At 40.1% G+C, this 25418-nt stretch overlaps 1 protein-coding gene across 5 annotated transcripts in view; it reads right to left on the reverse strand.

Moving 5' to 3' along the window:
• The window catches only part of CFAP43 (cilia and flagella associated protein 43), a 118664-nt gene extending 105264 nt beyond the window's left edge, over window positions 1-13400 (reverse strand). For 4 of the 5 annotated variants that reach the window (XM_066238800.1, XM_066238799.1, XM_066238801.1 and 1 more), the window contains exons 1-5: window positions 13231-13400; window positions 11267-11520; window positions 5601-5697; window positions 3037-3204; window positions 989-1139 (exon numbers count right to left, since the gene is read on the reverse strand). In XM_066238800.1, coding sequence (XP_066094897.1) covers window positions 989-1139; window positions 3037-3204; window positions 5601-5697; window positions 11267-11520; window positions 13231-13295 — 735 coding nt within the window. In that variant the 5' untranslated portion in view covers window positions 13296-13400. The remainder of the gene's footprint in view (window positions 1-988; window positions 1140-3036; window positions 3205-5600; window positions 5698-11266; window positions 11521-13230) is intronic. The other variant, XM_066238802.1, reaches the window with a different exon arrangement.
• Window positions 13401-25418: the final 12018 nt, after the last annotated feature.

The raw sequence follows: 25418 nt of genomic DNA on the forward strand, positions 1-25418 counted from the left end.
CTTGACCATTGCCTGTATGCTCCAGCTCTATGGGTCTTTTCTCAGCTCTTCTCACATACTGAATTCTTTTCTTCCCCTAGGACCTTTCTACATGTACAGCAATTCCCTGTTCCTAAACGCTCTTTACCTTGCTTGTAGCATGAGTAACACCTCATAGGCCTTTAAGTCTCAGCTTAAGAGCCATCTCTCCAAAGATCTTCCTTGGCCAGCATATGTTAATTTTGTCCTCGCTTCCATCCCCCATTTATCCCGTTGAAAAATTATCACATTTTGCAATAATTGAAAGCGTCTCTTTAGATTTGGTACTGTTGCTGTCTCCTGATAGACTGTCAACTCCATGAGGCATGGATTACTATGCCTGGTTGGTCACCATGTGACCCCATTGCCTAAAGCAGTCCCTGCTACATGGGAGGAGCTTGATAAATTTGTTGAATAAATGAGTAAATGAATGAATGAATGAATGAATGAGTGTGCAACTGCTGACAAACTCCCTTTTGAAACTTTCTTCCACAGTTTTCCACAGTCTTGCACTTTTCTGGACTTGCTCCTATTCTGACTTCCTTCCTCCTCCCAACTCTTGGCAGTCAGTTTCCTCTCTGGCCCTCTTACCCGAGACTCCTCTCCTTTTCCTCACACCCCTCCCTCAGGGCTTCCACTAGCCTCTGGGGGAATGACTCTGACATCGTGAGTCTGCAGCCCTGACTTCCTCCTTACAGTAAATTACTTTGCCAACTTCCACCGGGCATCTCCACCTGGCTGTGTTCCCAGCACCCCAAATTTGGTATGTCCAAAACTAAAGCCCATCTGAGTGCCCTGTTTTGGTAGCAGTGCCATTTTCCTCTAGTCACCCAAACTTGTGACTCCAAAGTCTTCATCTTCCATGGTCATCAAGCTAATCTGCATTGAAAACCAGGATGATTCTCTCTATCTTATACATCTCACGGGATGATTATGTGAAGGCAAACAGGAAGACATGCCAGGTAGTTACCCTGAAAGTATCAGCCTCTTCACCTACTAGCCCAGCAATGGCTGTCAGTGGGAGGACAGGTCCATAGATAAGATCCTTGGGCAACGAGTCAGGGAAAATTACGTCTTTTTCATTAAAAACGGACCCATCTTCCATCGGTAGTTTTACTGACCTATAGAAAAAAAGAACATCAGAATAATCACATGAAAAGAAACTAGTCATTAAAGTAACTGCTGTTTATTGGTGGTAAGCAAGGTGGGGAGGTGTTATAACATAAAAAAACAAAATAAAACAGATAAAAGCAAAAGATATTTAAATATATATAATATGTATATTATATATATATGCATCATAAAGGATAAGTAATTCACAGGTATAAATTAAATACATGGGGATTTTCAAAGATTTCCAAAATTCACATCTAAAGGAAGATTGTAAGTTTGAATGTTGATGGGGCCAAGCAGGTAATGAGTGGCAAGGTGGTGACTGTGGCAAATGGCAAATCGATTTCCCTCATAAAGGTATCAGGTGCTACTCAATTGCAGCTAAGAGGGTTTGCTGACATGTGAGAATTCCAGTTCCAAAATTTCAAGAGAATATCATAATCTGGATACTTGTGAGAAATCTCTCAAATTTTAGATGATGGCATCCAATCAAATAAAAAACACTGTTGGTCAAAATAAACATATAATAGATTCTACCAGCTACCTTTGTGACCTCTGGTATCAAGAATTCATTTTCAAATTTACCATATGTCTACTTTTAACTTATAATGTGGCTATCAAGGTGATTTGGAGAATTCACAGCTTTATGCATTAAATTAAATATTCCTTGGTTATGTTTTATGAATGACAAACAATTTTGTAATATGTTCACATAAAAATAGTACCTACTACTCAAATGTAAGTGTTTTTAAATCCCGCTTGCTTTCTGAACCAGAAAATCCATTCATTTTGTCTCCCACTTTATTTGTTATTTGTTTGTAGAAAAAGCACAACTTAGCTTTCAGAACTAGAAGAGAATATTCAAGGGAATCAAAAAGAGAGGAGAGTGTGATAAATTACTTGCCTACCCTGGCAAGGATCTGCTAGAGATATCACACACTTTATGAAAAGGTATAGTGTTGTCATCTCTGCCTGGAGACAGATTTGGCTATTCAGTGGGTTCTTGTAAAAATGAAATTGCAACATAAACAGTACTGAGCAGAAAGAACTGCCTCTCTTAGGGATATCCATTTAGAAAACTTTATTTACTAGATTTACATTTCTCCTAGGAAGGTAGTTTTCAAAAATTGCAATTTCAAGGATGTACATAGCCAACATCTCCTAACTCTTTGACTTGAGAGAGTATGGTCACCTCAGGGACATCTTGAGTCTTTGAACTCTTTTCAATAAAGACACCATTATCATCAACTATCACCAGGACAGTGGTCACAGAATTTCTCTTTGACCCAGTTCTATTTAAATAGGCAACTCCCATGATCCACTATATGCAACTACCCTTTTGTTTATAGAAAATGTTGAAGTTATAACCTATATATAAAATTTATATATCTAAAGGTTCCTGATTTTTGAGATTTCAGTTGGGCATCAAAGTAATAGGAGCAAAAAGTCATAACCATCTCTTTTATATAATAGGTATGTTTTTAAATAGTAAGAGCAAATAAAATTTAAGAAAACCAGATAGAAGGTGATGGAAGACAATTGGACTTTGGGTGAGGGTTATACAGTATAATCAAATGTCAAAATAATCTGGAGATGTTTTCTCTCAATATATGTACCCTGATTTATCAATGTCACTGCATTAAATTTAATAATAATAAAAATAATTTTAGAAAATTAAACCATGTTGTAGGAGGACTTGGTATTTAAAAGAAACTCATTGGGAAATCAAGTCATAGAGAATCTTTTTGAAATGCAAACAACCACTCAAGGTCATTATATCTGAAGAAAAATGTTATAAGTTAACATATAAGTATAAAGCCATTTAATTCATCAAATTGATCCAATCACATTACATGAATGCAAACAAAGGCCACCACTACATTGCACTGTAATGAAGTGTCTCACTTTGCTTTGAGGTAATGCTTCTGGTTACTTCTTTCGATGGTCCACACAGTCACTGAACTTGGACTTGACAAGCACAGCTGGTGCCAGTTCATGGGGTTAAAAGTCATCTGGCTCACATCCACACCAGGTTGTGACTTCTTGCACAAAATGACACCTGATTCCCAGTTCCTTAGAGAACAATTGCATTTGGTAAAAAAAATAATCCATTTGAATATCATATCTTCAGAACATTTATCAAATTATTTGGAAACAATTTACATAAATGGAGGCTTAATTTATTATACAATTTATATAATCTATGACATCACCCTGAAAAGTGTCCCGATTTGGATGACAAACTATGGTCACTTATTATAAGGCTGCTCACGAGCTGCCCTCAGACTGTCCCTCCAGGCTTGCCTCTTATGGCAAATGAGTTGTTTTCATTGTTATGGTCTCTTAATATCTTAATTAAATCCTCAAACCTGCCATATTTTGCTCTGACCTCAAGACCTTTGCACATGCCATTCCTCTGCTTGGAATCCTCTTTCTTCTCTTCTCACAAGGCTGTTCCCTACTCATTCTTTAACTTTTGCTATGGGTTGAACTGTGTCCCCTCAGATTCAGATGTTGGTGTCCTAACCTTCAGGTTTTCAGAGTATGACCTTATATGGAAATAGGATCTTTAATAAGTTAAATGAGATCATTTAGTGTGGCCCTACTCAACTCTGAGTAAGTACACTTATAAAAAGGGGACATTTGGAGACGGATGCACATACAAGGAGAACATGTGAAGATGAAAAGAGTTATTCACAAGCCAAGGAGGGAACAATGCTGCCGACACCCTGATCTCAGACTCCAGCCTCCAGAACCACGAAACAGTACATTTCTGCTGTTTAAGCAACTAAGTTTGTAAAACTTGGTTAATGGTAGGCCTAGCAACGAATCCATCCGTCTCTAGTATAAACAAACTGTTATACCCGTACCACAGAATAAAAAGAAATGTATCAATACTATTGATACACATAGCGTGGAGGAGTCTCAAAATGAGTAATTCAAATAATTATGTTGCATGGAAAATGCCAGACAAAATAAAGTATATAATGTATGGCTTTTTGTATATAAAATACTAGAAAACACAAGTTAATCTAGAGTGACAGAAAGCATATCAGTGGTGGACAGGGGACGGGGCAGGGCAGCAATGGAGTAAGAGCATGTGTGGCAAGGTCAATAAGGAAGGATCTGAGAGGCACAGGGAAACTTTTGGGGGTGATGGATAAATTTATTATCTTGATTATGGTGATGGTTTCATGAGTTTATTCACAAGTCAAAATTTACCAAAGTGGCCCTGGCCGGTTGGCTCAGTGGTAGAGCGTCGGCTTGGCGTGCAGAAGTCCCGGGTTCGATTCCCAGACAGGGCACACAGGAGAAGCACCCATCTGCTTCTCCACCCCTCCCCCTCTCCTTCCTCTCTGTCTCTCTCTTCCCCTCTCGCAGCAAGGCTCCATTGGAGCAAAGATGGCCCAGGCGCTGGGGATGGCTCCTTGGCCTCTGCCCCAGGCGCTAGAGTGGCTCTGGTCGCAACAGAGCGACACCCTGGAGGGGCAGAGCATCGCCCCCTGGTGGGCAGAGCGTCGCCCCCTGGTAGGCGTGCCGGGTGGATCCCGGTGGGGCGCATGCGGGAGTCTGTCTGACTGTCTCTCCTCGTTTCCAGCTTCAGAAAAATACAAAAAAAAAAAACAACTTACCAAATTGTGTGTGTGTGTGTGTATATATATATATGTGTGTGTGTGTGTGTGTGTGTATATATATATGTACATATAAACAGTTTGTTATATGTAAATTATACCTCAATAAAGCTTTCTACAAAAACTCTGCATAAACTAAACGTGGCTCACCAAACCTAGATTATTACATTTTTGTATAAGAAATACTAATAAATAAGGAGCATCCTCAGTCGTTCCTGGAACAATCTGCACTTTCCCTTAATAAGACTCCCCTGAAGGAGTTTATATTCAGGACAGAAGAGTGAGTGCCACTTTGAAGCTGGCCACATGGAACAACCCAGCAAAAAAACAAAACAAAACAAAGAAACAGGTACATCTTATCCACAGGTATTTCCTGTACAGATGGCAGATATGTCTCTCTCTGAACATATAACTGTCCTCATGTCTCTTAAAACAATTACTTCAAACTGAGCTCTAATATAGAGACTATCTTATTAGTGGAAAATATGCAAACAACTCATAGGCACTGTTTAAGAAAAAAGTTTATGTAGTCATAAATGTATTCTTTACCTGAAAAAGGAAATATTATAACACATTAATAAAAAGAGGAATATGATCATTAACTTAGCTCTCATATAGCTTTGCCTTACCAAATTTTATGCCTAAACATAGTTACATTAAACGTTATGACTAGGACTTTTACTTCTTCCATTTTTCCTTGTTTCAGATTTTTCATATATATGTCCTTTAATAAAATCCAGAAGCAAAAGTAAATTAATGTAAAGGAATTCTGTAAATTCCTTTAACAGGTCAAATGTAACCCAAATAAAAGGAATTCTGCAGGATGCTGGAACTTACCAGAGAGCCAATTCAAATTCTGGCAGAGAGGAGTAACTGGCCAGGTAGGTGCCACAATAACTGAACGAAAGTAAAGTATAGTCCAGAAGAACATCGCCTAAAATATAAAATCCATCACAAGGCCTTAATCCTTGATCCTGAGATCAACTTATAGTATAGAATTTAATTTCCTATTCTAAGACATTTCATGTAATTCAAAAACATTTAACTATTGTAATAAGAGATCTCCTAGCTGATTTCTAACATATTGAACCCAAGATTAAGAGTAAAGATAAGATCTATTTTTGAAAGATATTTAAGTGAATTAAGATGATTAGTTCACTGTCTTTAGACTTCAATGCACAACTGTGCACACTGTACCATGTGTACCAGTGAGATTTGAAATGACCCAAGAACCATAAAATAGTTCATAAAATATGAAACATTATAATTAGAAAAGTTATTCAAACAACTTTAAATACCTTGGGGAGGTGTAATACTTCTAGCTTACTTCTATTATCTCCATACCTTGGGCCATATCTGGCCCTTAGCTTAATATTGTCCAGTTCTTGGAACAACTATAAAAAGTACTGTTCTCATTTCTACTTGTAGTGGAAGAAATGAAACATGATTTTAAGTCTTAGCAACAATATGTTAAAACGAGCGTCATAAGGATGACAAGGCAGTGCCTGCTTCTGCATATATATGAGGCTCTGGTTTTCCTGCTTTACCTGCTGTTCTCAGCGCGGTTCCACAGCGGCAAGCTTTGCCCTTTCCCAGGCCTGTCTTCTTCACATTCGTCTCCATTCTGTGTATTTTTATTGGCTGTTTCCTGCTTTCTAACCCTTCTCATTTTAACTGACTGTAATATAATGCTAAACTTTGTCATTTATTGAATTTATTTACCATAGTCTGATCAACAAAGAAGAGCTTGTATTTTTTAAACATTCAATACAAAAATGAACAAAATTTTTCTGTGGCATAGAGGCCTTAATAATTTTCTAGTCTCGCTAAACAGACATTTCCACCTATAACTGGAAATTATTAATTTTACATTTTTATATTTGCTTTAAATTTTAAAATAAGCATGGCTTTTGAAGAAAATATAAATATGCATGAAAAGAAAAATATATCCTTTGTAATCCTACCACCAAATTTGGTATTTTCTTGTGTTTACATTTAAAAAATACATATTTTTTTCTTTAAATAGAACATTGCTTTTTATAGCTATAATAATCATGGGTTAAATACTATACATAATAATTCATTTTTTAAATGAAACTTAGATCATACATAACGTTACTCCTATTGGTTTGTTATTTACCTTACATTAAGCATTTTATAATTAATAATTCTTGAAAAATGTGAATTTTAATGTTTACATAATATCCCTTTATGGGATGTTTTAACTTATTTAACCATGTTCATGCTATTGGAGATACAGTTTGTTTCCAGTCTTGTGCAATGACAGTGCTTTTAACATCTTTGCATACAGATCGTTGACCATATTTCTGATTATTTCCTTAATAGTGAATTATAGTTCTTGAAGTCAGTCTAACTGAATCAGATAAATATTTACTTCCCAGAAAGAGTGTATCAATTTATACTCCCACCTGACCAGACAGTGATGCAGTGGATAGAGTGTCAAACTGGGATGTGGAGGACCCAGGTTCAAGACCCCAAGGTCGCCAGCTTGAGCGCGGGCACATCTGGTTTGAGCAAAGTTCACTAGCTTGCACCCAAGGTCTCTGGCTGGAGCAAGGAGTTACTCAGTCTGCTGAAGGCCCGCGGTCAGGGCACATATAAGAAAGCAATCAATGAACAACTAAGGTGTCGCAACAAAAAACTGGTAATTGATGCTTCTCACCTCTCTCCGTTCCTGTCTATCTGTCCCTATCTATCCCTCTCTCTGTCTCTGTAAAAAAAAAAAAAATCTACACTCTTACCTTCAGCAAAAAATGAGTGCTAGTAATTTCACTGCACTTTGCCTAGCAGTTATCAGGTTTAAAAAATTTGTGCCCTTGGTAAGCAGAAAAATCTCATCAAGATCTAAATGACACTTTTTAAAATGAATATTGAGATAAAACATTTTTTGATGCTTTTGATCATTTGTAGTTTGTGGTGTGGGCAAATTCCTCTTCCATGTTCTAATGTAATATGTCTTTTTTCTTATTGTTTCCTATTATTCTGAAAACCATTTGATCATATTTGTTCCAAATATTAACCTGTTTATTTGCTTTTTGAGTTTCTATGGTATTTCTTATGTCCCTAAGTTTTAAATTTATATGTAATCAAATAGGCCAATCTTTCTAATTTTTTTTCTTTGTGTAAAAAGTTCTCCCTGCCTGACCAGGCGGTGGCGCAGTGGATAGAGCATCGGACTGGGATGCGAAGGACCCAGGTTTGAGACCTCGAGATCGCCAGCTTGAGCGCGGGCTCATCTGGTTTGAGCAAAGCTCACCAGCTTGGACTCAAGGTCGCTGGCTCAAGCAAAGTGTTACTCGGTCTGCTGTAGCCCCACAGTCAAGGCATATATGAGAAAGCAATCAATGAACAACTAAGGTGTCGCAACGAAAAACTGATGACTGATGCTTCTCACCTCTCTCCCTTCCTGTCTGTCTTTCCCTATCTATCCCTCTCTCTGACTCTGTCTCTGTAAAAAATAAATAAATAAATAAATAAATAAATAGTTCTTTCTCGTCCGAAAATCATTTCGATTTTCTTCTACTTTTCAAAACTGTATTTTCTCTTACCATATTTTCTTCTACTTTTAACCATGTTTTATCTGTTTTGTTTATATCAATCTCTTATTTTCATTTGTTATATGTTTTGATGTACAGTATAAGATGAATATAACTTGATACTTCTGTTCAAATAGTTCCTTAACACCATTGTTGCTTAATCTATATCATCTATTTTTTGTGTATATGGGAGTGTCCATCATCATATACTTAGATTTCTTTTTTTTTTTTTTTTTTTGTATTTTTCTGAAGCTGGAAATGGGGAGGCAGTCAGACAGACTCCCACATGCGCCCGACGGGGATCCACCCGGCACGCCCACCAGGGGGCGATGCTCTGCCCATCCGGGTGTCGCTCTGTCGCGACCAGCGCCACTCTACCGCCTGGGGCAGAGGCCAAGGAGCCATCCCCAGCGCCCGGGCCATCTTTTGCTCCAGAGAGGAAGGAGAGGGGGAGGGGTGGAGAAGCAAATGGGTGCTTCCCCTGTGTGCCCTGGCTGGGAATCGAACCCGGGACTTCCGCACGCCATGCCGATGCTCTACCACTGAGCCAACCGGCCAGGGCAATACTTAGATTTCTATATTCTAAAATCTGTCCCCAGACTTCAGCTCTTTCACTGATATGGAGATCTATGCACCAATATCACACCCTTAATTTCCATAGCACGTTAGAAGGGTTAAAAACATTGTACCTTACCATCCCTCTCTCTCAAATTATTTCCATTCTATACTTTTTGTTCTTCCCGATGAACTTTGGAATCATTTCAATTAAGTACTCCTGCCTCTCTAAAACATATGACAAACTATGAATTACTTTCTATGAAGAATATCAGAACTACAAATACCAGGCTTCCCATTCAGGAAAGTCTCTGTATATTTCAATAATTTTAAATCAGAGATTTTTATAGTTTTCTTCACTGAGGTCAATCATATTTCTTTGGATTATTTTAAAGTATTTAAATCTTCTAACTGCGTGAATATTTATTTTGAAATCAGCATCTTATTGAGTACTCTTTTATTGGTCCTAGTTGACTATTGCATTACTCATCATCTGCTTTCCCATAGCTATATTTTTTCTTAGTTTCATATTTAGTTGCTTTGGCTAGAACTTCCAGATTGACATTAAATAATAATGGTGACAATGGATATCTTTGATGACTTATTTCTAATTTTATTGTGAATGCTTGGGAGTTTCATTATTCAGTATGAATGTTGGCCATTGGTTTGAATTAACTTCGAATTGCTTGGATATGGCTATAGCCAAATAACTCTGCTAAGAAAACTTTAAAGATGAAGGGCAGTTATATTCCACAGAGACAGTTCCTAATGTATAAATGAGTTATGGTTTTAAACTGTGAGAATACAAATTTCCCCAGAAATAAGATGTTAAATTGTAGTAAAGTTCACTGGCTTGATCCAAATATTTATTTGACCAAAAAGAACTCAAATCAGCCTTAAGCTCTCCTGCAATTTCTGTCCACGATGTATTTTTTTAAATTTTATTTATTTATTTTTTACAGAGACAGAGAGAGAGTCAGAGAGAGGGATAGACAGGGACAGACAGACAGGAACGGAGAGAGATGAGAAGCATCAAACATTAGTTTTTCATTGCGCATTGCAACACCGTAGTTGTTCATTAATAGCTTTCTCACATGTGCCTTGATCACGGGCCTTCAGCAGACCAAGCAACCCCTTGCTGGGGCCAGCAACCTTGGGTCCAAGCTGGTGAGCCTTGCTCAAACCAGATGAGCCCGCACTCAAGCTGGCGACCTCGGGGTCTCGAACCTGGGTCCTTCTGCATCCCAGTCCAATGCTCTATCCACTGTGCCACCGCCTGGTCAGGCTGTCCATGATGTATTAAACGAGGGACTATTAGATGGGCTCCAGCAGATGGGCAGCAGCCTGGTATGGTCAGCTGTATCGAAGAATGAGTCAATAATAATTTAAATGGAGATGACATTGATTGGCACATGTCATATATAATGACATATTATATAACATATATAATATATATACATAATTTCCTTTATTATCACCACAACCTTAATAGTGGATACTTCCATTATCCTCATTTCACAGAAAAGGAAATTGAAGCTCAGAGACTTATCTTTAGAAGTTTATAGCATCAATTCACTTGGATTTTTAATAAACTATTAGAGAGAAAAAATTGGGTTTTTTTTTTCTTTCCTGAAAGGATTTTTTTAATTTTATAGAATTTATTGAGGTGACATTGGTTAATAAATTTTTTTAAGTTTCAGGTGTACAATTCTATAATACATCATCTGTATATTGGATAGTGGATTCACCACACAAAGTCAAATTTCCTTCCATCACAATTTATCCCCCATTTTTCCTCTTCTACCTTTCCTAATCCTTTGCCTCTGGTAACCCCCATACTGTTGTCTGTGTCTATGAGCAGTTTTTTTTGCTTGATCCCTTCACCTTTTTAACCAACACCCTGACACCCATCCCCTCTGACAGCTGTCAGTCTGTTCTCCATATCAAGTGTAGCAAGGCTCTAGCCCAGTGGTAGTCAACCTGGTCCCTACCGCCCACTAGTGGGCGTTCCAGCTTTCATGGTGGGCGGTAGCGGAGCAATCAAAGTATAAATAAAAAGATAGATTTAACTAAAGTAAGTTGTTTTATAAAGATTTATTCTGCCAAACCTAGCGAAAATCCAACATAAAGTACTTGGTAAGTAGTTATTATTATATGCTTTAACTTGCTGTAACTCTGCTTTATAAATTTTATAAAGTTACTTCCCTACTTTATAAATCACCATTACTATGGAACCAGTGGGCAGTTAGAAAATTTTACTACTAACAGAGATACAAAAGTGGGCGGTAGGCATACAAAGGTTGACTATCCCTGAGTTATAAGAACTAGGTTTGGTTACATCGTATAACAAAATCCTTTAGTTTATGGCAGAGGAAAGATCTTGCAGGATACCTTTCAATTTGGCCTTTCTGGTCAATCCAGGAAAGCTATATATGTAGATGAGAGGTTTTAGCTTCCGATCAGAAAAAGCCACAACTTCACAGGGAGTGTTAGTTGCCATGACGCCCACAATTCCATTCATACACTGGAGTACAGTTTCTTTCTTGGTTTCAATATTAATAAAAACTATGAAATTGCCACTAGAGTAGCAAATGGTGTTGTTGTTGATGAAATGAACAGTCTGCTTAGGGAATCCTTGCACCCATCTTTAGGGAAAAGATAGATCACCATCAATATAATATACTCCAAATACTGTTTTTTACAAGCAAGCAAAAAAGGTCATCAAAATCTTCAAAACATAGCTATTCTATTTTCACCTCTTTTCTGCCCAAAACAGTCTTTAAGATAAAAGAACATTTATGTTGGCTGTGAGGCCAGTTTGAGTCCAGTTACCATAGAAGTTTAAATGTAGCCTGACCAGGTAGTGGTGCAGTGATAGAGCGTCGGACTGGGATGTGGAGGACCCAGGTTCGAGACCCTGAGGTCGCCAGCTTGAGCGCGGGTTCATCTGGTTTGAGCAAGGCTCACCAGGTTGGACCCAAGATCGCTGGCTTGAGCAAGGGGTTACACGGTCTGCTGTAGCCCCACAGTCAAGGCACATATGAGAAAGCAATCAATGAACAACTAAGGTGTTGCAATGAAAAACTAATGATTAATGCTTCTCTTCTCTCTCTGTTCCTGTCTGTTTGTCCCTATCTATCCCTCTCTGACTCTCTCTGTCTCTGTAAATAAATAAATAAATAAATAAATAAAGTACTATAGGGCTCAAGAGCCTTCTTCAGAAAACTTTTTCAGTGGAGCAAATCCTCTGATTAAATCTGAGAAAATCTCAGAAGGATTTCTGGGTCTTGTATATTTGCAAAAGAAAAAGTGAAAATGACAGAGAGAGAAAGAGAGAGAGAGAGAGAGAAAGAGAAGCTTGATCCTAACATAAAACAGGGTGTATCTTGGGCCCTTCTTTTGGTATATGTGCTTCCAGAGCTAGCACGGGCCTTTCTTTTATAATTAGCTTTTATTTTAAAAAACAACTTTGACTAGGTCTGCCCGCTTTGCAGTTGTGAGTGGAGGAGGAAAATTTCTTCTTTACAAAGACGAAGCATGTGCAGCCATATTTTAGATCTATAAATACAGATTAAATGTAGAAAATAAAAGGAATTAAGTCAACGTGAATGAAAGGTTAGAATACAAAAGAAATATACTTTTAAGTAGGGAGTGCGTGATGGGTATATGCTAGAAATAAGGAGAATATGAGATAAGGGAGATTCTAGTTTTACTTAAATATTAAGGATCTGCTAAAAGATTGTTGATGGAGAAGGTAAGGGAAGGCCACTGGCTTGGTAACCTGAAGAGACTGGAAAGCCAGGCCGGGGTAGTATGTTGCATGAACAGACTGCAGGTTAACACTCTGTGTTAGGAAAGAAAGACCACTTTTATCTGTGCAGCGCTTCGTGCTTTTCAAAGGCCGCTATAAATGCACATAAGTCAAAGCTAGTGGTTAGGAGGTAGGAGGAAGAGATGGACGGCCCTACATTTGGGGGGAAATCACCAGACGACAAGAATGGGATGGTGGAGAGGAATAGCTATATAAAGTCCGGAGGAAAAGAATCGCATGAGGCTGTGTCAGGAAACGGAGGAAGAGGGGAGGAGAGCGACGCTGGGTAAAGGGGCGAGGGGCGGGAAAATGAAGAGTGGGGCAGGGAAAGACAGGTGGAGATGTGGTCACGGAATAAGGGGTGGGGAAAGGAGCTTACACAGGGAGGGAGTCTGCTGGAAGGCGGTGGAGTTTGAAGGGAAGAGGTCAAAGTTTCTGGGAGATCAGGTCTAAAGAATGGGAGGAAGAAGAACGTAGGAAAGGGATGTAAGTCAGAGGAAGTTTCCGCGAGCCCGAAGTCAGTCGCCGGGCGGCGCTGCCACACCTCACGGACAGGGACGCGCTGCCGGCGCCAGTGATGTTCTCCTCTCGCTCCCGGCCTTGCGCCATGGGCTGTGTTTCTCAAACCCGGGCCCCGGGCTGCAAACGCTGGATCCCGGGTCGGATCTGCAACCGTTACTCCGGAGCGCGTGGCCGTCCCCCACCGACTACCCACTGTTTGCACCGTAGCCATGATACTGTAACCCCTGCTCCTATTGGCTTTGCCCCTTCGGCCCGCTCCCTCTAGAGCCGAGCGGATTGGTGAAAGTGTTGCAGTGTATCAGCCAATGGGCGAGCGTCGAACAAAGCAAGGGGCGGGTCCCTCGGAGTGGGTGGAGTTGGCCTCACCTATCCCGTGGCAAATAATGAGTCTTAGTAAATAGCGATAGCAGACGTTAATATTGAATGCTGACCGAGCCAGACGTTCCAACCTTCATGCAGGCATTATTTCATTTAATCTTCAAATCCCCTTTCGTCCCCATTTTACAGATAAGGAAATTGAGGATAAGAAAAAGAACTTGCCTAAGGCTGCAAAACTGAGTGGGATTTAAAGGAAGGTCTACTGTACTCTAAACTTAGAGTTCCAAGCCTTTCTGGTTTTGTATAAAAGCAGGCTCAGAACTGTAATAGGCCTATGTGATTTGAGATTGTGCCCCAGGTAGCTAGCTGGCTAATTAATAAAACTATTCCTAAAATTTCTTCTGTAACCTGCCTTGGTATCTCTATGTAACCCTCAGATTAAAGTACATTACTTTATAACAAGAGATGGTTTCTGTGTTCATGTGTTGTTTTCACTGAAAGTCAAAGGATAAGGAGTGGTTGCTGGGCAGTGAAGGGAATGGGCATAGGACAGTTTTAGCAAAGATATTAAGGCAGGACAACAGATTGGATGAACTGGGGAGAGCAGTGTGATTGGAGCAGAGGGAGGTGAATAGAAAATACTAAAGATATGGCTGGAGAAGGAGCCAAAGGCCACGTAAAAGTCAAGCTGAGAATTCTGGTCTTTTTTTAAAGAGCCATGGAAAGACATTACATGGTTTTAAACAGGAGAACGACGATCAGATTTGTTTAGAAAAGATTATTCTAGCTACAGAAGGATTTTCAATTGGGTAGGAGAGTAGGGAAAATAGAAATAAGATCTTTAAGGAGTAAATTTCATGGTCCTAAGGTATGTTCTGCTGCACTCATCACTGTTGGCATTTTGAGCTGGATAGAGGTGCAGCACACAGACCTCACATCCTTCAGACACTAGGTGGTAGTCTTTTGTTTCAGGGACTTGGGGCAAAAGTGGACAAGCCTTTCTCTGGGGCAGGAAAGGGGATTAGTCACACTCGTAGATCTTTAGGGTTGCAGTCATGCTAGGGGAATGTTGAGCACTGTTCCCACGCAACACAGGGGTGAGCATGAGGCACATGGAAGGGGCACACCTTGCAGCGTCTGGGGGTGGCACTGTCACCCACTAGTGCATGTTTGACAAATTATGCACTGGTGAAAGATTAAATAATGTAGGAAGGAAACTTTGTAGGCGCTGATGAAAAGGAAAAACAGTAGAGTTTATAAGAAGTGCAAGAAAATTATTTTACAATATAACAAAAAGTCAGGAAGTTATCTCTGCAGGGGGCACCGGGGGGGGGCATTGTGATGGACAGGGCGGGGCTTCTGAGGTTGCTTGGGGCCTTGGATCCCCAATTTTGCAGAACCCTAATATCAATGGACTCTACCATGGACTTCATTTAAAGAAATCTAAGCCCTGGCTTGATAGCTAAATTGGTTAGAGCATCATCTGGAAGTGCAGAGGTTGCCGGTTCAATCGAGGTCAGGAGCAGATAGATGTTCTTGTCTCTCTCTCCCTCTCTCTCCCTCCACCCCCCATCTCTAAAATCAATACAATAAACATTAAAAAAATCTAAGAGCCATTAATGGAGAAAAACAGAAATCAATTTGTATTGTGGCATAATTATCACTTAAAACAGCACTTTAGGAGAGCATTAAGTTCAGGATTTTGAGGACTATGGTTTACCATTATTACATTCAAGATCTGAGTTTGAGGCTGACCAGGCAGTGGCACAGTGGACAGAGCTTAGGACTAGGATGCAGAGAACCCAGGTTCGAGACCCCGAGGTCACCAGTTTGAGCGTGGGTTAATCTGGTTTGAGTAAAGCTCACCAGCTTGAGCCCAAGGTCACTGGCTTGAGCAAGAGGTCACTCAGTCTGCTGTAGCCCCACGGTCAAGACACATATGAGAAAGCAATCAATGAACAACTAAAGTGCTGCAACAAAAAATTGATGCTTCTCATCTCTCTCCCTCCCTGTCTGTTTCTATCTATCCCTCTCTCTGAGTCTCTGTCAAAAAATAAATAAAATAAAAGATTTGAGTTTGAATGACATCGTCCAGGCTTAATATCCTCTTCAAAAGCTTCAAGTCTCGACTGACTGGGCGGTGGCGAAGTGGATAGAGCGTCGGACTGGGATGCAGAAGACCCAGGTTCGACACCCCGACCAGCTTGAGTGAGGGCTTATCTGGCTTGAGCAAAAGCTCACCAGCTTGAGCCCAAGTGTTGCTGGCTCAAGCAAGGGGTTGCTGAAGGCCCGCGGTCAAGGCACGTATGAGAAGGGCTTATCTGGCTTGAGCAAAAGCTCACCAGCTTGAGCCCAAGTGTTGCTGGCTCAAGCAAGGGGTTGCTGAAGGCCCGCGGTCAAGGCACGTATGAGAAGGCAATCAATGAACAATTAAGGTGTTGCAATGCGCAACGAAAAACTAATGATTGATGCTTCTTGTCTCTCTCTTCCTGTCTGTCTATCCCTCTGTCGGTCTGCTGAAGGCCCGCGGTCAAGGCACGTATGAGAAGGCAATCAATGAACAATTAAGGTGTTGCAATGTGCAACGAAAAACTAATAATTGATGCTTCTCATCTCTCTCTTCCTGTCTGTCTATCCCTCTCTCTGACTCTCTCTCTGTCTCTCTAAAAAAAAAAAAAAAAAAAAAAAGCTTCAAGTCTCATCTGCATTAAATTCTCCGTTGAACCTCTCACAAAAGGAAAAGCTTTAAAAGCACTAAAATCCATCACTACATTTCACTTTATATCCTTTCACCTTACTTCCCTTCAATTTCCTTTGCCTTTAGGGTCTTTCATATTACCTGTGTTCCCTTAGACTAGAGACAGAGAAACTGCTCTTTAAAAAATATGTGCTCTGTGGCTGTAATTTTTTATTGGTATAACAAGTTTAGAAGCAGGTATTTCATTGTATCCTATGATAAAAACTTGAATTCACAAGAAAATGAAAACTTGAATCCACAAGAAAAAGAAGTGGTGAAAAGATCTGAGTTCAGATTATACTCTCAGGCTATGTGGTTTAGAGAAAAGAACTCTCAATTTAATAGTTGATGCTCTTATTCTGTCTCTGCTTCTTACTGGGTAGGTGATAACTGGGAAAGTTACTGAAGTTTTAAAATTTTTAACTTCATTATCCCTAAAGTGAATCTGATCTTTTCCCTGCTTATCTTCACAGGATTGTTAGGGTCAAATGAAATAATGTATTGTGTATAAAAAGAACTTTATATAAAATATAAATACGGATACATGGTCCTGTTACATAGTTGCAAGTCATTTCCTTTAGCTACTGAACCTGGGAAGGAAGGTGAATTAGGTGCACACTGATAAGCATTCATCATGTTCAGGCTGGCTACCTGGTTATAAGATTGCTATAGTTTTTTCTCAGAGTACATAGACTACTATAGTGGGCTAATACTAAGAAAAAAGATGATCAAGTTCCTTTGAATTATTAATGAGCATCAGTAACACAGTTGGTGTTCTAGAGCAGTTACAGATTGGAATGCATTAGTAGTGTGTCTAAGTCATGACCAGCTTCTTCTTCTTCTTCTTCTTCTTCTTCTTCTTCTTCTTCTTCTTCTTCTTCTTCTTTTTTTTTCTTTTTTGTATTTTCTCTGAAGTTGGAAACGGGGAGAGACAGTCAGACAGACTCCGGCATGCGCCCAACCGGGATCCACCCGGCACGCCCACCAGGGGCGGGCGTCGCTCTGCCGCAACCAGAGCCACTCTAGTGCCTGGGGCAGAGGCCAAGGAGCCATCCCCAGCGCCCGGGCCATCTCTGCTCCAATGGAGCCTTGGCTGTGGGAGGGGAAGAGAGAGACAGAGAGGAAGGGGGGGGGTGGAGAAGCAAATGGGCGCTTCTCCTATGTGCCCTGGCCAGGAATCGAACCCGGGTCCCCCGCACGCCAGGCCGACGCTCTACCGCTGAGCCAACCGGCCAGGGCCTTCTTTTTTTTTTTTACAGAGACAGAGAGAGAGTCAGAGAGAGGGATAGACAGGGACAGACAGACAGGAATGTAGAGATGAGAAGCATCAATCATTAGTTTTTTGTTGCGTATTGCGACACCTTAGTTGTTCATTGATTGCTTTCTCATATGTGCCTTGACCACGGGCCTTCAGCAGACCCAGTAACCCCTTGCTCGAGCCAGCGACCTTGGGTCCAAGCTGGTGAGCTTTTGCTCAAACCAGATGAGCTCATGCTCAAGCTGGCGACCTCGGAGTCTCAAACCTGGGTCCTCGGCATCCCAGTCTGATGCTCTATCTACTGCGCCACCACCTGCTCAGGCGCTTCTTTTTACTTTTAATGAAACAAAATTTTACAATGCATCCCACATAAAAGAAAATAATGTTTCAGATATCTGTGTTTGTATTAGTATTTTTGTACTTGATTATTAAATAAAGTTCATTTTTTTTCCTTTAAAAAGGTCAGTTAAGTACTTAAGAGGTGATTATGAAGGAGACAAGATATACTACTGTATTTCATCAAATCAAAGAGAAAATGAGAAAGGGATACATTTACCAATGAAATTACAACAAAATCCTTTCTAATCACCTAGAATTTTAATTTTATACATATTAAAAGAATTCTTTTAAACTTAGATTTTTATCACAAAAAAAGCAAACTTATTTAGAAAATTTTTTTATCCTATATGACTTGTGCAAGTAGAAAAAAATATATAAGTGACATAAGCTAAAGTGTATCTATAAGTTCTTCACTTTTAGAATAATTATTCAAATCAGAGTCATAGGCATTCATTTCCCCTACATCTCCCGCCCTAGTTTTATCCTCTGTGCCAACAAATTATTTCATTTAATAATGCATCAAAATGCCTGACCAGGCGATGGCACAGTGAATAGAGCTTCGGACTGGGATGCAGAGGACCCAGGTTCAAAACCCAGAGGTTGCTGGCTTAAATGTGGGCTCACCAGCTTGAGCGCTGAGTCGCTGGCTTGAGTGTGGGATCATAGACATGACACCATGGTCGCTGACTTGAGCCCAAATGTTGCTGGCTTGAAGCCCAAGTTCACTGGCTTGAGCAAGGAATCACTTGTTTTGTAGCCCCCCCCCCCCCCCCCCCCCGGTCAAGGCACATATGAGAGAGCAATCAATAAGGTGACCAATCATCCTCCTTTAGGGAGGACAGCCCTTTTTTTGTAAGTTCCGTCCTCCCTCGAAAAGTGTCCTCCTACATGTCCTCATTTTTGATTTTGGAAGACTAATCTATAAATGTCCGTATTTGATCAATGCAGAGTCGATCCATTGCTTGTGATGTATTTGTATCTAAGTGAGTACTTTTATTCTTACAATTATTATTAAAAATTAATAGGCATTAAGCATAATTACAATATAAAATATTACAAATGTTTTTATTATGCATTTATCATATTATAGTATATTATTGTTGCAATGAATAAAATGTTTCTTTTATTCACATTATTGTTTTCTTCAATTTATTTTTGTCCTTTTTTTGTGTGTGACAGAGACAGAGAGTCAGAGAGAGGGAGAGATAGGGACAGATAGACAGGAAGGGAGAGGGATGAGAAGCATCAATTTTTTGTTTAAGCATCTTAGTTGTTCATTGATTGCTTTCTCATATGTGCCTTGGCCAGGGGGGAGGCACAGCAGACTGATCTTTTGCTTGAGCCAGTGACCTTGGGCTCAACCTGGTGAGCCTTGCTCACACCAGATGAACCTACACTCAAGCTGGCGACCTCAGAGTCTTGACCCTGGGTCCTCTGTGTCCCAGTCCAACGCTCTATCCACTGCGCCACTGCCTGGTCAGAATGTTCTCCTTTTCATTGTAAAAAAATTGGTCAACTTAGCAATCAATGAACAACTAAGGTACTTCAACTGAACTGATGTTTCTCATCTTTCTCCCTTCCTGTCTGTATTTATCTGTCCCTCTCTCTGTCTCTGTCACAAAAATAAATGCTCTCTTATTATTTCTGGGATCTTCTTTCAAGCCACTGACATCCACCCTACAAATTCAAACACAAGCAATAACATCTACATCAGGACAGCACCCAGCCTACAGTGATTTTAAGATATAGCCCAATCTTCAGGCATTCAAAAATTAAGAATGTACAGCTTAGAATCAATGAAATTTGGTAGTAGAGATCAGACTCTGATGTCAGTCCAGAGTTGGAAAACCAGCTCCACCATCAAAAGTAGATTCCTCTTTGGAAAGTCACTTAATTTCCGTCCTCCAGTTCCCTCATCTATGAGATGGTAGCGTTAGCAGCGCTGATTTCATTCTTAGAATTGTGAGGATTAAAGGGTTTTCGTGCAGAATGCTTAGCAGATACCTGGCAGGCAGTATGCATTCAACAGTGGAATTATCTCCTCTATGCTGTTTTACCACATTTTCATTTAAGACTCTATCTTGAGCATGTTTCTGCATCAGTATATATAGGTCTACTTCATCCCTTTGAACAATAGTGAGGTTTTTTGTTGTGTTGTTTTTTTTAATCAGTTTCTTAAACTTCAGTTGTTTTTCAAATACAACATATAGTAAAAACTCAGATTCTACAGGAACTTTTTCTAATGACAACAGTCCCCACCTCATTTCTTCTTACTCCATCTTTTCCGACCTCAATTCCATTGTCCAGAGGCCACTTTCCGGTTTAAGAAATAGAACATAACCAATTCCAGGGATGCAGGCCCTCCATGCTATGCTTCCTTTTTCTCTCTTCCTGAACCCAGAGGTAACAACTCTTCTGAATTCTGTTTATTGCTTCTTGCTTTTCAATTCTACCACATATGTACGTGTCATAACCAATAGGCTGTTTCATTTTGCATGTTTTTAAAGGTAATATATTTAGTCATACTGTATATATTGCTTTGTGACATGTTTTTATGACTCAGTCTTATGTTGTGATATGCATTTATTTTGATAGCTGTAGTTGTAGTTTTTTAGTTTTTATTGCTGGATAGTTGTTCCTTATATAAATATGTTACAGTTTATTTTATCCATTCTACTCTCAATGCACGTTTAATATTACCCTACATATCTATGTATTTGCTATTCAAACTCCTTTCTTTATGGACCATTTATTCCTGTATGTCTTCTTATTGTGAGGATTATAATGGTTTTGTTGTTGTTGTTGTTTTTACCTCACTCTGGGTCCTACTAATACTTTTACTCCATCATTCAGCCAGGATCTTTCCATGGAAGCTTTTTTATGACGGCTATTTCTCCCTGCTATGGACTGTCAGAGAACGTTAACTTTTAAAGAAACCTTCATATTCACAAGATAAGGGCCCCTAATATTTTAAAAGCAATTTTAATTATAATTAATTAAAAAAAACAGCAAACTACTTCAAGTGACTTTCAATATTTCTAATTTACTCTATACGATACTTTATAAATATTAATTTATTATATATTTAAAAGTATCAAATTATTCAAATACTTTTCCTGAAAAGTCAAAGGATGTTGTATTAAGTGGATGTATATCATCATCAGTAAAGACAGCTGGTACTTGGAAGGTAGAAAACTATTTCTTATTATTAGGACCTCTAATTCTTTTTTTTTTTTCTTTTCATTTTTCTGAAGCTAGAAACAGGGAAGCAGTCAGACAGACTCCCACATGCACCTAACTGGGATCCACCTGGCATGCCCACCAGGGGGTGATGCTCTGACCCTCTGGGGCGTCGCTCTGTTGCATCCAGAGCCATTCTAGCGCCTGAGGCAGAGGCCACAGAGCCATCCTCAGCGCCCGGGCCATCTTTGCTCCAATGGAGCCTCAGCTGCGGGAGGGGAAGAGAGAGACAGAAAGGAAGGAGAGGGGGAGGGGTGGAGAAGCAGATGGGCGCTTCTCCTGTGTGCCCTGGCTGGGAATCGAACCCGGGACTCCTGCACGCCAGGTGACGCTCTACCACTGAGCCAACCGGCCAGGGCCAGGACCTCTAATTCTTTAAAAAATAATTTCCCCATTGATTTGAGAGAGAGAGAAGAAGGGAAAGAGAGAGAAGCATTACTGATAACTCATTGTTTCACTTAGTTGTTCCATTTAGTTGTTTACTCATTGATTGCTTTTCCTACATGCCCTGACTGGATTGAACCCTCCATGCAACAGGAGGATGTTTTATCCACTGAACCACCTGGCCAGGGCTAAGACCTCTAAATCTTGATCTTCAACCACCAGAATCAGTTGATATTTGCCCACTCAGGTTAATTTTTGACAATTACAGCTTCAAAAATGTGTTTTTCCCTGTGGCTACCTGCAGAGTGTATCCAGGTATTGACATATCACGCATATGACCACAAAGGGCTTGAAAGTGATCCATGATAATGCAGAGCAGTGCTAACAGTATAGTCGTTTCCTGGGATGTATATTTTCTTTTCAACTTATTTCTTTGAAAAATTAACTTTTTACTTTATTGATGGATTGGATCTTTTAAGTCATTTCAACAAAACATTACACTATTCATACTAATTAGGGGACAGACCATTCCAAGAAAGAGTTCTTAAGTAGCAACTTGATCTGAAAATTTTAATTTAGCCAATTAGAGGTTATAAATTTAAGCTGCCAAATTTAAATTTACAGGGTTAATTTGCATGATACATTCATGTGCTAACACAGGGGTCCCCAAACTTTTTACACAGGGGGCCAGTTCACTGTTCCTCAGACCATTGGGAGGGCCAGACTATAAAAAAAACTATGAACAAATCCCTATGCACACTGCACATATCTTATTTTAAAGTAAAAAAACAAAATGGGAACAAATACAATATTTAAAATAAAGAACAAGTAAATTTAAATCAACAAACTGACCAGTATTTCAATGGGAACTATGGGCCTGCTTTTGGCTAATGAGATTGTCAATGTCCAGTTCCATATTTGTCACTGCTAGCCTTAACAAGTGATATGACACACTTCCGGAGCCATGACGCCTGTGTCCCGCATCTCCGGAAGTAGTATTGTACGTGAGCGACAACACGCTTTAGGGCGCCGCCACCTACAGTGCTCCTTTCACTGACCACCAATGAAAGAGGTGCCTCTTCTGGAAGTGTGGCAGGGGCCGGATAAATGGCCTCAGGGGGCTGCATGCAGCCTGCAGGCTGTAGTTTGGGGACCCCTGTGCTAAACGATCTTCTAAAAGTTATTTTTCTGGCCTGACCAGGCGGTGGCGCAGTGGATAGAGCGTCGGACTGGGAGGCAGAGGACCCAGGTTAGAGACCCCGAGGTCGCCAGCTTGAGCGCGGACTAATCTGGTTTGAGCAAAAGCCCACCAGCTTGAATCCAAGGTCACTGGCTCGAGCAAGGGGTTACTGGGTAAGCTGAAGGCCCGCGGTCAAGGCACATATGAGAAAGCAATCAATGAACAACTAAGGTGTTGCAACGCGCAATGAAAAACTAATGATTGATGCTTCTCATCTCTCTCCATTCCTGTCTGTCTGCTGTCTGTCTGTCCCTGTCTATCCCTCTCTCTAACTCACTCTCTGTCTCTGTAAAAAAAAAAAAAAAAGTTATTTTTCTGAACAAGAGTTAAGCAAGACCCACACTTAAGCAAGAATGCAGTCGTTTTTTTCATTGAGTATCTGAACTAATAACAAATATTTATTTAATACTTATTCTGTGTCAAGAACTATTATAGGTGCTATCTATGTATTTACTAACTTAATCCTTCTTCAAATTCTAAAAGGGAACTATTAGGTTTTTACCATCCCATTTGACAGGAGAAGGAACTGAAACACAGAGGGAACTTGTCCACGGTCACATGGTTATTGAGGGATTGTTATAATTCATATGATTTCATAAAAAAATTCATACATTGAATTAAAAATTCATAAATTCATATATTGAAGCTCTAATCCCAGGAACCTCAGAATGTGGCTTTATTTGGATATAGATTCATAGCAATTGTAATTACAGTATTCAATTAAGATGAGGTAGGTCATACTGGACTAGGATGGACTCCTATTCTAATATGACTGGTGTCTTTATATCTATAAGGTGACCAATTTTTCTCCTTTAGGGAGAACAGTTCTTCTTTTGTAAGTTCCTTCCTCCCTTGAAAAATGTCCTCCTTTTTCAGTTCTTCTAGTAAGGGCATTAACCTATCATGGGGGCTCTATCCTCATGACCTCATCTAAACATAAATACCTTCCCAAAGGCCCTATCCCAAAATATGATCACACTGGGGGTTAAGGCTTCAACATATAAATTTAGTACCTAACTCTAAAGGTCTAGAAACATTACTGCAGGGGTCCCCAAACTTTTTACACAGGGGGCCAGTTCACTGTCCCTCAGACCATTGGAGGGCCGGACTATAAAAAAAACTATGAACAAATTCCTATGCACACTGCACATATCTTATTTTAAAGTAAAAAAACAAAACGGGAACAAATACAATATTGAAAATAAACAACAAGTAAATTTAAATCAACAAACTGACCAGTATTTCAATGGGAACTATGTTCCTCTCACTGACCACCAATGAGAGAGGTGCCCCTTCCAGAAGTGCAGCGGGGGCCAGATAAATGGCCTCGGGGGGCCGCATGTGGCCCGCGGGCCGTAGTTTGGGGACAAAATGTCCTCCTTTTTGATATTGGAAGACTAATCTGTAAATGTCCTTATTCAATCAATGCAGAGTCGATCCATTGCATGTGATATGACGTATTTGTATTTGACATGATGATTCATCAAGGATCAGTACAGTGCAGCCAGACACGATTATGAGACGCATGCACTCTGCACAGGAGACCTTGAGAGAGCCCGCGATACACCGAGCATGCAAATGGCTTTGTGTACTTCTTTTTGTGTGTGTGTGTGTGTGTGTGTGTGTGTGTGTGTGTGTTTCTGAAGCTGGAAACAGGGAGAGACAGTCAGACAGACTCCCGCATGCGCCCGACTGGGATCCACCCGGCACGCCCACCAGGGGGCGACGCTCTGCCCACCAGGGGGCGATGCTCTGCCCCTCCGAGGTGTCGCTCTGTTGCGATCAGAGCCACTCCAGCGCCTGGGGCAGAGGCCAAGGAGCCATCCCCAGCGCCTGGGCCATCTTTTGCTCCAATGGAGCCTCGGCTGCGGGAGGGGAAGAGAGAGACAGAGAGGAAGGAGAGGGGGAGGGGTGGAGAAGCAGATGGGCGCCTCTCCTGTGTGCCCTGGCCGGGAATCAAACCCGGGACTTCTGCACGCCAGGCCGACGCTCTACCACTGAGCCAACCGGCCAGGGCCGCTTTGTGTACTTCTTATTGAAACATGACACAGCACATACGACATTGTAGACTCACGATTCTTTCTTTCTCAGTGAATATTCAATCACAGACAGGTAAGCACAATTCACGTTTTATTAATTCATTATCTATTTAGTAATTTCCAAATACATATACTTTTATTTAAAAGTATTTTCCTGAAATTGGAGTTTTAAAGTGGAAATCCAACCCCAAACCATATCTATTAATAATGCATTTTGATTAAATAGTTGCATAAAACATGTTTTTTTAAATTAGAAAATGATAAATATACCTGAATATCACTACAAATTGGTGGTTTTGTTTGATACTTAGTTTTACTAAATGAGTACTTTTTTTCTTACAATTATTAAAAGTTAATAGGCATGTAAGCATAATTACAATATAAAATATTACAAATGTTTTTATTATACATTTATCATATTATAGTGTATTATTGTTACAATGAATAAAATGTTTATTTTATTTACGATATTGTTTTCTTCAATTTATTTTTGTCCTTTTCATTGTAAAAAAGTTGGGTCACTTTACTTTATAAAGAGGGGAGCTTTTGGACACAGACATCCACATAAGGAGGGTACCATGTGAAGATGAAGGCAGAGATGATTCTTGTTGGAATCCATGGGAGTCCGAAAGACCAGAGTAACAGGCTTTATTGA

The sequence above is a fragment of the Saccopteryx bilineata genome, chromosome 7, assembly GCF_036850765.1.
Source record: "Saccopteryx bilineata isolate mSacBil1 chromosome 7, mSacBil1_pri_phased_curated, whole genome shotgun sequence".
Lineage (NCBI taxonomy): Eukaryota > Metazoa > Chordata > Mammalia > Chiroptera > Emballonuridae > Saccopteryx > Saccopteryx bilineata.